We start from the raw sequence: 14395 nt of genomic DNA on the forward strand, positions 1-14395 counted from the left end.
AGCGGATCAAAAATGGAATACAATATGCAGAGGAATCTACTCCATGTAATCATTTAGCTATTCAAAAGAGATTCAACAGAAAGAAAAGATCAGAATATTAGTCTCTTTAGAAATGAAAAACAGAAAAGGGGGTGCTTTTAAAATCAACATAAGATTATCAAAGACCGAGGGAAATGTACATCCTAGATAGCAGAAGTCCTTGACTAATGCAATGAAAGGAAGGCATTTGCATTCTGTACAGTACCAAGTAGGAATTACGAGAAGTCGAAAGACAAATTTGCAAAAAAGCCAATACATATTATGAGCAGATTGAGAACTGGACACAGTAATCCTGATATAGCTCTGTTTATCCTGACAAATCATCCATCAGGACATTGTAAGTAGTGTGCAGACTTTGATGCAGTAGAGTATATTTTCTTAACATGCAGAAACTATGGATCTGAGACACAGCCCAAATGGTGTACTTGAGCAGAATAGAATGGATGTGAAAACAGATACATATTATGGTATGGTGACAATGTGCAAGAGGCAAAATGTGAATTTTCTTCACTGTAAAGAAGACTGGAATTAAATGATGAATGTGATCAATACGGGAAAATAAAGCTTTAAGGTCATGGTAATGCAACTCAATAGGTGTAAATCACCATGATCAGTAAGATCAGTGTGAAAGGAGATGCATTTTAGAATCATAGTCTTTTGTCCTTATGCCTGACACTGTATTGTTTTGTTCCTTTGGTGTTATCAAGTATTGTTTTTCTTTTAATTCACAGGAAGGCTGCTTCCTCACGCCACTTATTTAGCAAAAACTGTACAGCAGTCAACAGAGAAGGAAACAGTGTCCCATACAGATAGTATTCTCAAAAATGTATCCTGCTGATCCTCCTAGATAATAAATAGAAAACAAAGTTATACTGTTTGCATCAATGTTTAAAATTAAATCCCCGATAGTACATTCATTTCCTACACTTGTTTCCATCAGTGGAGGAAAAATGTACATAAAAATTCAATTATATTTGATCATGACTATTTTTTTTCTTGTAGATGAGCAAAGGTGATTATCTTCTTTGACAACATCGCAATGTAAAAGTTACATAGCTTAATGTTAAGTGCATTACTGCACATCTTCATCACTTTTAAATTGTGCGTTTAAAAAGAGCGACAATGAGACCAAAGGTTCAGTTTTTTATCTTCAACTGCAATTTTACTTTCTGAACCGAGACATATATGCCGCATTCGACAAATTTGGAGTTTTTACCTGCAACAAGGTGGACAAAATTAATGTTTCAATTTTTGAGTTTAAAAAGTAACAATTGGTAAAACATTACACTCTAACCTTAAAATGTATGACCAAGTAATTGAATATAAGAAAATAAATAAAACGTTTCCAGGTAATAGATCGAAGCAGTAGTTGTTTGTAATGTTATCCTGAGGCGCAGCAACCTTTGATTCGCTTACGATTACGTCATCACGTCGATCCACATGAGCGTGCGTCGAACACCGGAAGTTAAATAATCAGCTGATCTCGCTGGGTTGTTGATGCCCGAAGTTGCCGTTGTTTGGACGCGGTGCAGCTCCTATCTGACCCTGACACCCGAGACAGATTGAACCCGAGCAGAAGGGACACGGGGGGGGAAGAGGACCAGGCACCTGCCCACGAACTGAAACAAGGGAAGTGTCTCCTCGCGAGAACTTTGTATTTTCCAACTGGCGAACAGGAGGAGCTGTTAGCAACCAAGCTTGGACCCTCGGTGGTAGGAAGGAAGGACGGAAGGAAGGAAGGAAGAAAGAAAGAAAGCAAGAAAGAAAGAAAGGAAGGAAAACAAACAGCAAAGCCAGCCGAGCGCTTGACGTGCACTCTTTGTTTATCGTGCCAGTACAAACAGCAATAGCAACACCCCTCGAATGGGGATAATTCTCTACGCAAACATTATTTATGGTTCTACTTAATTCCCAACACAGGGCACTTAGCTGGTCGGCTAAAGCTAACACACAGCGCGAAAGGCAGTGTTATCAGGCGTCGATACTTTGACGGCAGCTTGGCGGTTAAACATCGCGACAGCGACAAAAGGCGTCTCTATCGCAGCCCATGTGAGTCTGCACATTGAGTTGACACTATAAGCTTATAAACAAACACCACTGCGATTTATTCCGGCGTGTCCTCGTGTGTTTAGCAACTTGAAACTGTTTTCAAAATTGCTGACTTCAATTCGAATGATTGTTTTTGAAATCTATATACACATATGTATTAGTTTTTAGAACACAGGAAAAGCAATAGACTGACTGGCCCTCGACCTTGTGTTGTAACTGAGTTGTAAGATTGCGCAACTAAGTGCAAAGTGTTGTTAGGTTAAATTGTTATTTAAAACCCGAGCATCAAAGTGAGCTTCGGATTGGATGTAATTTGCCATATTTAATTTAGTTTGCTCGTTCCCTTTTCGGTTTATCGATGTAAAGTGGCCACTCTGCAATTCCCCAGTTAACACCTTTCGATGCTCCCATGAACATCTGGGTTCTTCGCTAGAATAAGCTGTCCAACATAGGGAAATGTGTTGAAGTGGAGGCCTGAAGCTGTTGTTGTTGTAAGGCTGCGCTGTGGTCAGGGAGAGACAAGCAGAAAGGGTCCCTCAGAGGGTCCCATTGTGTTTCGAGGTGAGCTGCCCCCAACTACTTGCCAATGCTGGATCTGGAGGTGGTGCCTGAGAGATCATTAGGAAATGAGCAATGGGAATTCGCCTTAGGTGAGTATCACAAACACATTTGTAAACCACAGTCAAGTTTCTTGCTCATGTTAGGGGGTGGGGGTGGTCAGGGACCAGGGCTGGAAGATATTATTAGGTAATATCATATATTTAATTGCTTAAAAGGAATTTTTAAAATTGTGATGCACGCCTTTACGGTCCATTCAGAAAGGGACCTTTGCTGTCACTGTTTTTCTCATCTCATTGAATTGGTGTTTTCAAGTTCTGGTTGTACCGCCAGCACAAAAAAGATCTACTGGCTTTTATCACCTTTGAAAATCAGTTTTATTGCACTTAAAATCTGCAAAAATAAAATACATTGTAAATACGTCAAGAAATTACCTTAAAAACATACACATGAAAATTATCACCAGGCTAGTGACACACTCAGTTAATTAATACACAAATATGTCTGATTTTTTTTTTACATATTACCTCAATCCATTAGAACATATTGATCAATATTTAATCATCTATTACTCATTAATGTCAACTCAGCTAATTTTTATTGCCTGCTTGCATTTTTTTTCAGGGATGCCATTGGCCCAGGCTATATCTATTCTACAGAAACACTGCCGCATCATCAAAAATGTTCAGGTGCTATATAGTGAACAGGTAAAATGGCAAACATGTTTCTCCCCTGGGAAAGAATTGCTTTTTTAAGGAATATTTATGTGTACTGTCTCCCAACAAACCAGTTGTGTTGACTGCATTTCTGTTGCATAGCATCAAGGATTAGCCCCAACAAAAACAACAAATGTTTCCCTGATCTAGTTACTCACGTGTGAGGATTTGTTCTCCATCTTGAACGTTTCGAGCATCCTTCAAGTTTGTATCATTAGACATTATGATAAATTTGCATGATTTAACTACAGCAGCATGGAATACTTACATGATGATTCATACAGCAAAGCATTTATTAGTTATTGTTTTTTTATAAACATCATGACATTAAGTTTTCTATTCATGGTCACCATATTTTCCTGCATGACTTCTTTATGAAACCTAATTTTAAAACAGACTTATCTACTCATATGGAATATCTGCCTAAATTGCAAGGATGTTGTCAATTGATTTTTCACTATGTGCCAATCATATCTATGTAATTTCACTTGTATTTATTCAGAATTCCACACTAAAATCAGACTATCAGATTCATTCCAAGTAGAGTATCGGCAACTTGTAACAGTGATGCATGTTGCAGTCATTGATATAATCCATCTTTTTTCTTTATTGGTTACATGTATATCATCAAATCTGATTCTAGTAAGCCTAGCAATTTGTGATTGCATCCATGTGTAAAGGCACGTCCATCCCTCTCAATGTCATTTTCCATTTATCTATCCATCTTATTCTTTTTATTTTTTATTTTTATCTCTGACAGACACCACTCAGCCATGACCTCATACTGAACTTGACTCAGGATGGGATTAAGCTGCTGTTTGATGCCACAAATCAAAGACTCAAGGTGAAAATATTTGCATAAATGGTGGTTTAAACTGGTGAAACAAAAGCAGATGTATTTGTTACTAAGGAATTTCTTGAAAGGCCATATCCTGTGGAGATATCAAGACAGGATGTTTGACAGGGTTGTGTTCATGATATCAGCCAAAGATTCCTGTCATATTTATTTAGTTATATAACAGGTAGTGCTGAGTGACATGGTAAACGACAGTGTTAAAATTACTTCAGGGAAATATATTTATTTAATATCTCTTCAACTCGATAAGATGTTTAATTCCACTGAATTCAATACTGCTGCCTTTTACCAGTATCTCAATACATCTGACACATTATCAGTGATTTATCCATTTTAGATAATTCTATTTTACAAGATATTCCATGTACATACATACATACATACATGCATGCATACATACATATGTGTATGTGTGTGTATATGTATGTATATACGCAACTTTAATAAGATCTATGACAGTTTGCCACTGTTGCTTAATGTACCCCTATTTCCATATAATTGTTCATTTTATTTTACTTTCGTATTCACTTTCTGCTAGACTAATTCTTTTCATTTGTTTACATTGTCGCAGGTGATTGAAGTATATGACCTAAGCAAAGTCAAGTTGAAATACTGGTGAGTAAAAATATGTCACACAACAAGCCCACGCTGGCACTGTTCTGTAATGGATTGTTTGTTGGCCCTTTCCTCAGTCATCTTGGGAAGTTTCCTGGAAATCAGCCCGATAATTTTTACTTGCCTGCTGACAGACAACTAATAAACATTAATGAAAACAGAATTTCATGCCGTTAACAGTTCAGACCTGCTGAATAAGATCTCATTTTGCCATATTTTAAACCCTGGCATCTAACTGCAGGCACACTTATCATGGTATTTATTTACTGGAAACATTGTCCATTTTATGCACCACAGAAACCACATCTAACTACTATTCTCTGCTTGCATTCGTGTGTCTGTAAAACATACTTTTTCTGTGAGTTTTTGCTAATTAAATCCATCCCTGGCATCAGCTCCTCACTGATGTAAAACTGACCCCGTGTTTATTCATTTGTGTTTTACATTTCAGCGGAGTCCACTTCAACTCTCAGGCCATTGCCCCCACAATAGAACAAATAGACCAGTCATTTGGAGCTACACATCCTGGAGGTACAATCTTATTTACAATCTTTCACCCTCACAGACCACCAAATCAGGAAAAGAAACTTCTATACAAAACTGTATTTGATCCGTCTTAAACAATTCTCAAAGTCTCCTTTTCTTTGGATGTCTCCCCTTCCAGTTTACAACCCTGCGGAGCAATTGTTCCATCTCAATTTCCGAGGACTGTCCTTCTCCTTCCAACTGGACTCATGGAACGAAGCGCCAAAATACGAGGTGAGGCTGTTTCCATTACCACAGACAGGCCTAGTGACCTGCTCTGTTTGGAAACCAGGGAAACTTTGCAGTTTTGGTAATCATTTACAACTGAATTCCCATTATTTAGAAATAATAGGAAACATACCACTCCAAAATGATCAGTGTTCCATTAAATGAGTTCAACCAATGTATTGGCTAATTGTATTACTTGATATAAACTTTTCACAGTGATGGCAGTGCTGGCATATATTTTTACTTATTTAAACATTAAAGGGGCGGCATGGTGGGACAGGTCAGTACTCCCACCGGACAATTTTATTTCTGATTTGCTGGTGATATTTTGCCTTTATATTGGAACATTTTCTATAGATAGATGCATGCCGGGGTCTGCTTTTTTGCATTTTCTTCTGTGTTGTTTCTGTTTTTAGATATGGAGTTCACCTCAATATTAAGGCTTCTGCAATTCATCACGTCTTTGCTAAAAATACCTTTCCGTCCGTCGTGCTTCAATAGACACTGCCTTTTGCTGTTTTTAAAACCTCCAACTTTCATGTCTGCAAACCCGAGGATGTTGATTGGAGTTCGTAGATGAGTAACAGGGCTTTTCGCTTGTTTGCCCTGAAAAATGAAGTAGTGAACACTCCGTGTTTCTTGTTTATTGGTTTGCAGTTGGTTTGCATGGTGACTCAGGGTTCAGGCTCACAAGGCTTCCTAAAATAAAGAATTGCTACCAGTGATAAAATTCGATGAATGCTTGGATTCCTGCCGTTTCCTAAGCCAGCCTCTGATAGTTCATACTAGACCCTGTAGCGTGTTTAAGGTATTCATGAATCATCTAATGGAGCTCTTAAGAGACCCTCTAAGCTAAAGGATTGTTTCTTGAGAGGATGACTCCTAAGGAGCTTAAGAATGTCTTAATCAGGTGAGAAAATGACTGAAAGATGAAGAGGAGAAATATCCTCAATACTGCGTGCAAGTGAAGTACTGATGACAAAGGAATATATTTTCCTGTAATGTCTCTTGACGACACTAAAATCAAAATGATCGCTCAGAAGGGTTATATTCTTTCCACTAACCGAGTGAAAAATTAGTTGGGTTCCCTACCTAGATTTGCTTGAAATCACTCCTTTTTTCCCAATTATGGATTTCCGTGGTGACCAACACTGAAAGACTGAAATGGATGGTGGATTCATTTTGACTTATTTCATTAACCACTAAATTTACCATCCTGTTAAACTTTTCATGGAAAGATTTTAATTAAGGTTTATCTATATTTACATTATATCAGTATTGATTAATGCACACTTTTCATATTTTGTTCAGGTTACAAAATAATATTTTTATGTTATTCCTACCCTTCAGGCTTTGTTTACTTTTTTGACCATTTGGGGAGGTTGGGTTCAAATTTACCAACAGTAAAAAGACAGTGTTAACGTTTTCAGAAATTTCTCCCTTTTGTTGTCCCAGTTATAAATGTTTCATGAGGAAAGATATTCTTTTATGTTTGACAAAGTAATAATTTAGTTTTAAAAGAATTTTTGGGATCTAAGAAGATGATGGCCACTTGGCAGGAACAATAAGCACTAAATGACACAATGAAATAGGATTGGATCGTTGGACCAATATGAACTGGAGGTATTTAGGTCATTCACTGGGTGACTTGACTTAGCGTTGCTTGTATAATTTAGAAATGACTGTCAAGCAAGTATTCGTTTGCTATTCAGCCTTTCTTTGAAAAACATATTAAATCATACTGTTCCCTGTTTTCCTGCAGATTCCACATGGAGCGATGGTCAAGAGGATGCACATCTACACTGGCAATAATCTGCTAGAAACAAGGTAACATAATTGAGAAAAGCACCCAAATGCTCTGTGTTACAAACTAACTACCCTAGTTTAGTCAATAGTAAAAATATATAAACACACATACATAAATATATGTATGTATGTGTGTGCTTGTGTATATATATATATGTGTGTGTTTATATCTTTTGGAGAAACTCATTTCAATCAGTTACACAAGAAACAAAGAACCAGTGACACGCTCCTCCCTCTGCAGAGCTCCTGCAATGCCATTGGCTTGTTTCCTCGGTAACATCTATGCAGAGTGTGTAGATGTCCTGAGAGACGATGCCGGACCACTGGGACTCAAACTCCGCCTTCTCACTGCTGGTAATGTAACTATATCTCTGTGTGTAAAGAAATGCTGTTAAAAGAATAGTAGTCATCTTTGTCGCAAATTGGTGCCAAAATGGTTTTCATCTAGGTTTCAGGTTTTCATCTATATTTTCAGGTTTAATGCTTTTGCATTTTTTTTTTCAAGAGAGTACAATTCCTAAACCACTTTCTTCCTCATCCAAATAATATCCTTTGTTTTCATGTTGTTTTGTCAGTTCTGAGTACAACTACCGAACATAACCCCAGACCATTTACCAGCTTAATTGTCAGATTGTTCATTAGAAAAGAGGTCAAAAACTGTCCATGACGCTGCTGTGTGGGCAAAAAATTCCCCAATAATTTTTAATTTTTTTTTTATATTTGCTCTACTGCGCCTGTCTGACTTGCTGTTGTCGTATTGTGTGGTGATGCAGGTTGTGGTCCTGGTGCGATGACAGACTCTAAAGTGAGGTCCCTTGAGAGATGCATCTATTTTGGAGACTCCTGTCAGGACGTGCTGGGCGCTCTGGGGTCGCCGCATAAAGTCTTCTACAAGTCCGAAGACAAAGTAGGTGAAACTTTGTTGAATACTGGTAAACCTGGTTAAGATCTATTATTTATAGAGCTTAGAATCAAAATTTAGAGTTTGTCTTTACAAAGTTCTGCACTCTCTGTCTGATAACTTTATTCATGTCAGATAAAATCTCTAAAATAAAGTGAAATAAGATTGGGACAGTGGCCAAATACTAGGAACCAGTTTTCAACTTATGTGCTAAATAATTATAGTAATTGTTGTCATTAATTCTTCAACACATTCCTATTTCAAAACTGAATGCTTTTATTTTGTTTTAATGTAAATGCTTTTTAGTGTGTTCTGTTGCTACTTTTGTTTGTGACTTGCATAACATGATTAATGCCATCAAATAACTATTTTGTAATTGCTCATTGTGCTAAAACAAGACTTAAAAGAAAATCTGTCATGAGATGTGTTACAATTTAATATCTGACCTAATTAATTTCAGATGAAGATCCACTCTCCATCGCCTCACAAGCAGGTTCCTTCAAAATGTAACGACTACTTCTTTAACTACTTCACCCTGGGAGTGGTAGGTTTTCTTTATTAGTGTGTGTGTGTGTTCAAGTCTGTTTGTTTTTCATGTCCAGTTTCTTTTGTGATCTAAAGTGTAAGCGATATCTGTGTGACTCCATTTGTTACGTTTTAAAGTTTATCCGTAGCTGCAGTTTCAGTCGCTCCGAATTCAAGTTGGAGGAGATAGTTGGAGGAGAAGAACCAAACCTGTTCAGCATTGAGCATATAGCTACTGGTGAACCTTGAGCCAAGATTAGTAGGAGATGACGCTAAACTCTTAGGTGCCTTAAAAATAATGGTAAAATCCTCAAAGCAGCGTTTAAAAGGTTAAAACTTTTCCACCAAAATTAATGTGAAACAACCAGAAAATCCTTTTAAAAAAAAATGCTAATCAAGAAGAACCATTTAATTTAATAAGCAAGTAAATACATGCCATATCTGCATGGAAATGATCTCCAAACCTGCACAAAACCACCAGAAAATCATTTGAGAAATTGTCCGTGGATCAGTGTGAAATTTCCTGAACATCTGCATGAAATTACTTCAGTGATCGAACGCTGATTTCGGAAGCCTTTTCAAGAGCCTTTAAACGTAACCAGATCCATCGCAGTTGGATGTACATTTGTTCATGTGAAATTAGTGTCTGCACTGAAAGTGTGTGCAAATCAGCTGACCCCCCCAACCCACCCCAACCCCCTTTGGTGGGAGTTTAAAAGCTGTCTTAGATTAAATAAGTTCCAGGGACATAAATCATTGCAAGACTGGCGGGTTCAAAAAGGCATAAAATTTCAATACCAATATATCCCCCCCGGTTGATTCTTTGATTATTAGAATATTCCTCAGAAAAGACGATTTGCTCGATGAATGACTGTCATTTGAGTTTAAAAGATCAAAACTCTTTTAGCCCGTGACATTTTTTAGGTTGCTATCTTTACTCCTGCTTGCGTGATCTATGTTGGGAGAGCAAACAAACTGTGCTCATGTGTTCAGATGCTCTGAACAACGTGCTCCTATTAGATAGATCGCTGTTGTTTCTATAAACAGCGGGGGAAGGGGACGGGCAGGCAGGCAGAACCCTTGTATTTGCATGTCTACTTGAGTTTTTTTTTTGTATTTTGTTTTTCCACAGGACATCCTGTTTGACTCCACAACTCACCTGGTGAAGAAATTTGTCCTCCACACCAATTATCCCGGGCATTACAACTTTAATATGTAAATATCTGACTCCCTCCTTTATTATTACCCATTGACAATGATAATAATAGTGATAATAACCAGCACATAGAATGTGAAATTACAGCCGCAACTTTTTTGTTCGACAGCTTTCAGTGTACTCAGGTATGTTCTGTCTTTGCAGATATCATCGGTGTGAGTTTAAGATTCCACTTGTCATCAAAAAAGGTGCGATTCTTGGGTCACATGCTGGGGCTGAAACGTGTTTTTACACATTAAACTTCCACACATCTAGCTGCAGATTTTATTAACTTTTTCCAAGAAACTTGACAGAAAATGTAAAAATTGAGTTTCTTTGTTTTCGTAGTCGACTCTGTCAGATTTGCGTCATCATGAAGACATTTGTCTTTTTTTTCCCTTTAATTTTTTTTGGCTGAACAATATTGATCCAACTCTGTTTGCATTAACTGAGATAAAAGATAAATCACATGATCTGGCTTTGATTTCTCCACCTTTTAGGAGCTGATTCTCAGACAGACGACTCCATATTAACCACCTACAGCAAGGTCAGATTTTTAAGATTTTATTGCCTAGAAAAGGCCTGATTTTTTTTTTTGTTTTTGTTTGAAGGTATTAAAGAAAAATTAAGACGTCTGCATCATTGATTCAATTTTTTTTTCTGCTAGGATTTAAAACTAGATAAGTGGAAATGACTAGTTTCTTTTGCCATGATGGTACTTTTTTTGTGCGTGTATACTATATGTTTTGACTGATTCTAGTATCAAACGGTTTGTATGAATATACTTTTATAAATTCAGGGGCTAGAACAGCTGTTTATGTGTTCAATGCTTTGCCTTTCATTATTAAATTAATTTAAAACATGATTATTAGAAGCTAAAGGAACTAAAAATATCTCAGAGAATCCATAAGCTTTCCCTTAGTTTTAGGACTTTATAATGAACTGGGTTCAGATTGACATTGTGTGCTTTTTTTTTTTTTTTGTTTGTTTTTTTGTCTTTTGTTTTTACTGGGTCTGCTGCCTTGTCGCTAATCATCTTACTAGCATTTGGTTCCGTAACTTTGAAATTTACAAAGCAGTGCTGGCAGTGCATAAACAAGCTTTGTTACCTTCCTGTGCAAGAGCTGGTCCCAAATATGTTTGTTCCATGTCAGTGGGATCAGATTCAGGAACTGCTGGATCACCCCATGGAGAAACCCGTCGTGCTTCACAGGTAGGGAAACACACTTAACTGCAGCGTCAAACATCCGCAGATCACATTCATGGAAACTAGATGTGACAGCAAAACATCCCGTTCTCTGACATCACATGTACGTCTTAACAGGTCGTCCTCTGCCAATAACACCAACCCCTTCGGCTCTACCTTCTGCTTTGGACTGCAGAGGATGATCTTTGAGGTCAGACTTGTCTTTTGTTGTTTCTTTGTTTGGTTCCTTTTGTTTTGTGATTTTTTTTTTTTTTTTTTGCCTTGCTTGCCACTAAAAAAAAGTGAAAAAAAATTGAATGTGATATTTATGTACTTCAGGATGTCTGCTCAGATACTGAAATGTGTCATACATTTCCGCTTTTTTTACTATTGTTATATTTTTCAGTAATTGTTAGCACTAAAATAAATACAATGAGCAGAGTTAGAATAATATCACTCAGAGATGCAGGACTGAAACATTTCTTCCACCATTTACAGTGGTTAAAGTGATAAGTTTTTGAGAACTAAACTAAAAGAAACACTCTTAAAATGCGCCACTGTTTGTTTTGATGATTTTCTTTTTTTTTTGTCATGCAACAGTATCTAGTTTTTCCTAAGACTATTTCGGATATTTCATCATTACCCTGAATCCACTCAGCCAATTACAAGGTGAAGGTTGTGGAAACATGACAGGGCTGCTGGGAATCATCAAACCGTTTAGTAAATTGCGCTTTCATAAGCAAAGACAGCGCTGCCCTCTATTGTGCTAAAAACCAGAGCTCTCTTTCAAGGGCATAAAAATTATGAAAAGGAGGGATTCAAAGACCGGTCTGGTGGAAAATAGGCAATGAGAGCCGTAATTGAAAACACTGAGGTCTACTTTCCTGTCACAGAAGTGTTTTTGGTGAATACTCTGATAAATGCATCTTGTTTATTAACTTTCTTCTAAATGTCTCATCAGCTTTTCTCCACTAATGTCTCCATGTGTTAACGAGGACTCTAGGACATTTTCCATCTAGTTTGTAGTATGAGGAAATAAAAAAAAAAATGGTTTGTTTCATACTGTAATACTTTCCTGGTCTGTTTTTCATGTTAGTTTTAAGGGAACTTCTAGCTGAGTTTCTTTTCTGTGGTCATTTTTGTCTCTTTTTTTTTTTTTTTTTTTTAAGGCCAATTCACTTTGATTTTTTTGTTATTTTGGGGGGCAAATAAGACTAGTTTCCACTGTTTTTTATTTTTATTTTTATTTTCTTGTTTTTTTTTTTTTCTTTTGGAAAACATTTAGCACCAGCAACATTATTATCCCATTTCTGTTAAGGTCCTAACAGCTCTGCTTCTAATCTGCGCTGCACATTGTCAACTGTTCCTGTTTGTTGCTCATTTGCTCTTTGTTTTTCCTCTCCTAGGTGATGCAGAACAACCACATAGCGTCAGTAACTTTGTACGGTTCTCCCCGGGCCGCCAGTCAGCCCCGACCTTCGTCCAGCAGTAGCTCCCACTGATTACGGAATGACAGCCGCAACCCATTGTAGCCTGAATCCAACACGTCTAACCCAGAGCCGGATTCTTTACCAAGCAGACCATCCCCAGAAATGCAAAGCCGCCCCCGCCCATCAACCAAAGAATCAACCGCAACCTGGAATTCAGAGCAAACCCATCCAACCATGCATTAAAGATTCTCCTGGTGGGTCTGAGGAATTGCTGCTTCAACCAACCACGCCCTGCTGGGACAGTAAACCCTCTGACTCCACCACGACCCTGCCCAGGATTGGAAATCAAGCTGTCAGGGAAGGAAAGCCAGCAAAATCATGTCTTAGTTGAGCGGGAATTGTCATGGTCAAGTGGACTGGTTCAGAAAATCTGAGCTCAACAGCTCCACTCTGTGATCGCAGATGAGAAGGTTCAAAACTCCAAGAAAAGGTGGCATTTTCAGGAACTCATGTCAAACGATCATCTGCAGTAAATATAGAGAGAGAGAAAAAAAAAGGCTGAACTGAACCATTTAAGAACTGCTCAAGTCGAAAGCCAACTCGGGTTCCACACCATCAACTGACCACACTGCCAGTCCCAACCAGTAACGCCTGTCTTCCTGCCAGCTTCGTAAATGTGAGTCAAACCGGAATCAAAACAGAACCACAAGAACTAAACCCAGCACGAGCCTTTGGATCAGAAGACGTTGGAACACTGCAGACTGCAACTCAGGGTTTAGAGAAAGATGCGTCCGACGACGTAGAACCCACTAGATGGCCAGATGTGTCCGTCTCCCTGGTCCTCCGTCCTGTTCATTCCTGACCCTCTCAACAGCGCTGTTAAAACACACTCACACACACACACACAGTGCACAGATGTGTCCAGCTTCCTGCATGCACACTCACAAACACACAGAGGAACATCTGCATGATTCCAACCGCTGATTTTAGGAAGAAGAAAAAAAAAAGACACCTCTAAACAAAGCACACACGACACCAGTGGCACGTCTATCCCCTCACAATGAGAATCCACCGTTACATCATGCATTTTCTGATCCTCCACAGCCGACTCTTTGTTTCAGACTTCTGTTTTTTTCAGACATGCAGGCATGCACAGACACACAAACAAGGATTTGCATGAACTCAGCGGATGTTTTTTGGAATGGGAAGTAGACCTATTACAAGCACAAGTTAGCAACCTGCCGCGTTTTCCCCCGTGCATGGTGCGAAACAGCATAGGCTCTTTATTTCTCTCCACATGTATTTTGTCATTCACAACATAGTTTGTTTGTTTTTTTTCCATTGTTTTAAATCAATGTTTACATTTGCACTAATACACACCTTTTTACTTGATTGACCAGCCCCTCAAGACATTAATCAGTGGTGAGGTCTTAGAGACATGTATATGTGAGTGTGTGAGTGTGTATGTGTACACATACAGATATTTTTTTCTTTTTTTTTTTCTTCTTTTAATCCATAAATTTGGACAGAGGAAAGTGCTGGAGTGTAATTTTATGACCTCTGTTTTGCTCAAAACCTCATAGTCCCCCCCCCCCCCCCCCCTTGCTTTTTCTCAACTGATAGATCGCAATTCATCTTTCAGAAATGTCTGCATTTATTCCTCTGTTGAATTGCCAAAATACCAAAGCCAAAGACATTTCAGGACGGTTGGATTTCATCAGCTGACGTTATCACTCAAATCTCTCGTCTGAGCTTGTCGTGTTGAG

General features: G+C 38.1%; 1 protein-coding gene across 4 annotated transcripts; it reads left to right on the forward strand.

The window, feature by feature from the left end:
• The first annotated feature begins 1612 nt into the window (after nucleotides 1–1612).
• On the forward strand, nucleotides 1613–13794 carry phaf1 (phagosome assembly factor 1). 4 transcript variants are annotated; one of them, XM_086162578.1, is made up of 17 exons: nucleotides 1613–2738; nucleotides 3271–3353; nucleotides 3513–3566; nucleotides 4123–4206; nucleotides 4790–4833; nucleotides 5285–5364; nucleotides 5498–5592; nucleotides 7349–7413; nucleotides 7634–7746; nucleotides 8166–8299; nucleotides 8754–8837; nucleotides 9951–10033; nucleotides 10179–10222; nucleotides 10514–10560; nucleotides 11168–11226; nucleotides 11338–11410; nucleotides 12606–13794. In XM_086162578.1, the coding sequence occupies exons 1-17, from the start codon at nucleotides 2675–2677 to the stop codon at nucleotides 12699–12701; spliced, it is 1302 nt and encodes a 433-aa protein (XP_086018704.1). In that variant the 5' UTR covers nucleotides 1613–2674; the 3' UTR covers nucleotides 12702–13794. The 4 variants fall into 4 exon arrangements, 3 of the variants coding, with proteins under 3 accessions (XP_086018704.1, XP_086018705.1, XP_086018706.1); XR_015107333.1 differs by lacking the exon at nucleotides 12606–13794 and having other exon boundaries at nucleotides 10179–10221; nucleotides 10512–10560; nucleotides 11338–11363; XM_086162579.1 differs by lacking the exon at nucleotides 3513–3566 and having other exon boundaries at nucleotides 2529–2738.
• The last annotated feature ends 601 nt before the right edge of the window (nucleotides 13795–14395 follow it).

Source organism: Fistularia commersonii, chromosome 17 (genome assembly GCF_037954325.1).
Source record: "Fistularia commersonii isolate RoL2024-O1a breed Wild chromosome 17, RoL_Fcom_v1.0, whole genome shotgun sequence".
Taxonomy (NCBI): Eukaryota; Metazoa; Chordata; class Actinopteri; order Syngnathiformes; family Fistulariidae; genus Fistularia; species Fistularia commersonii.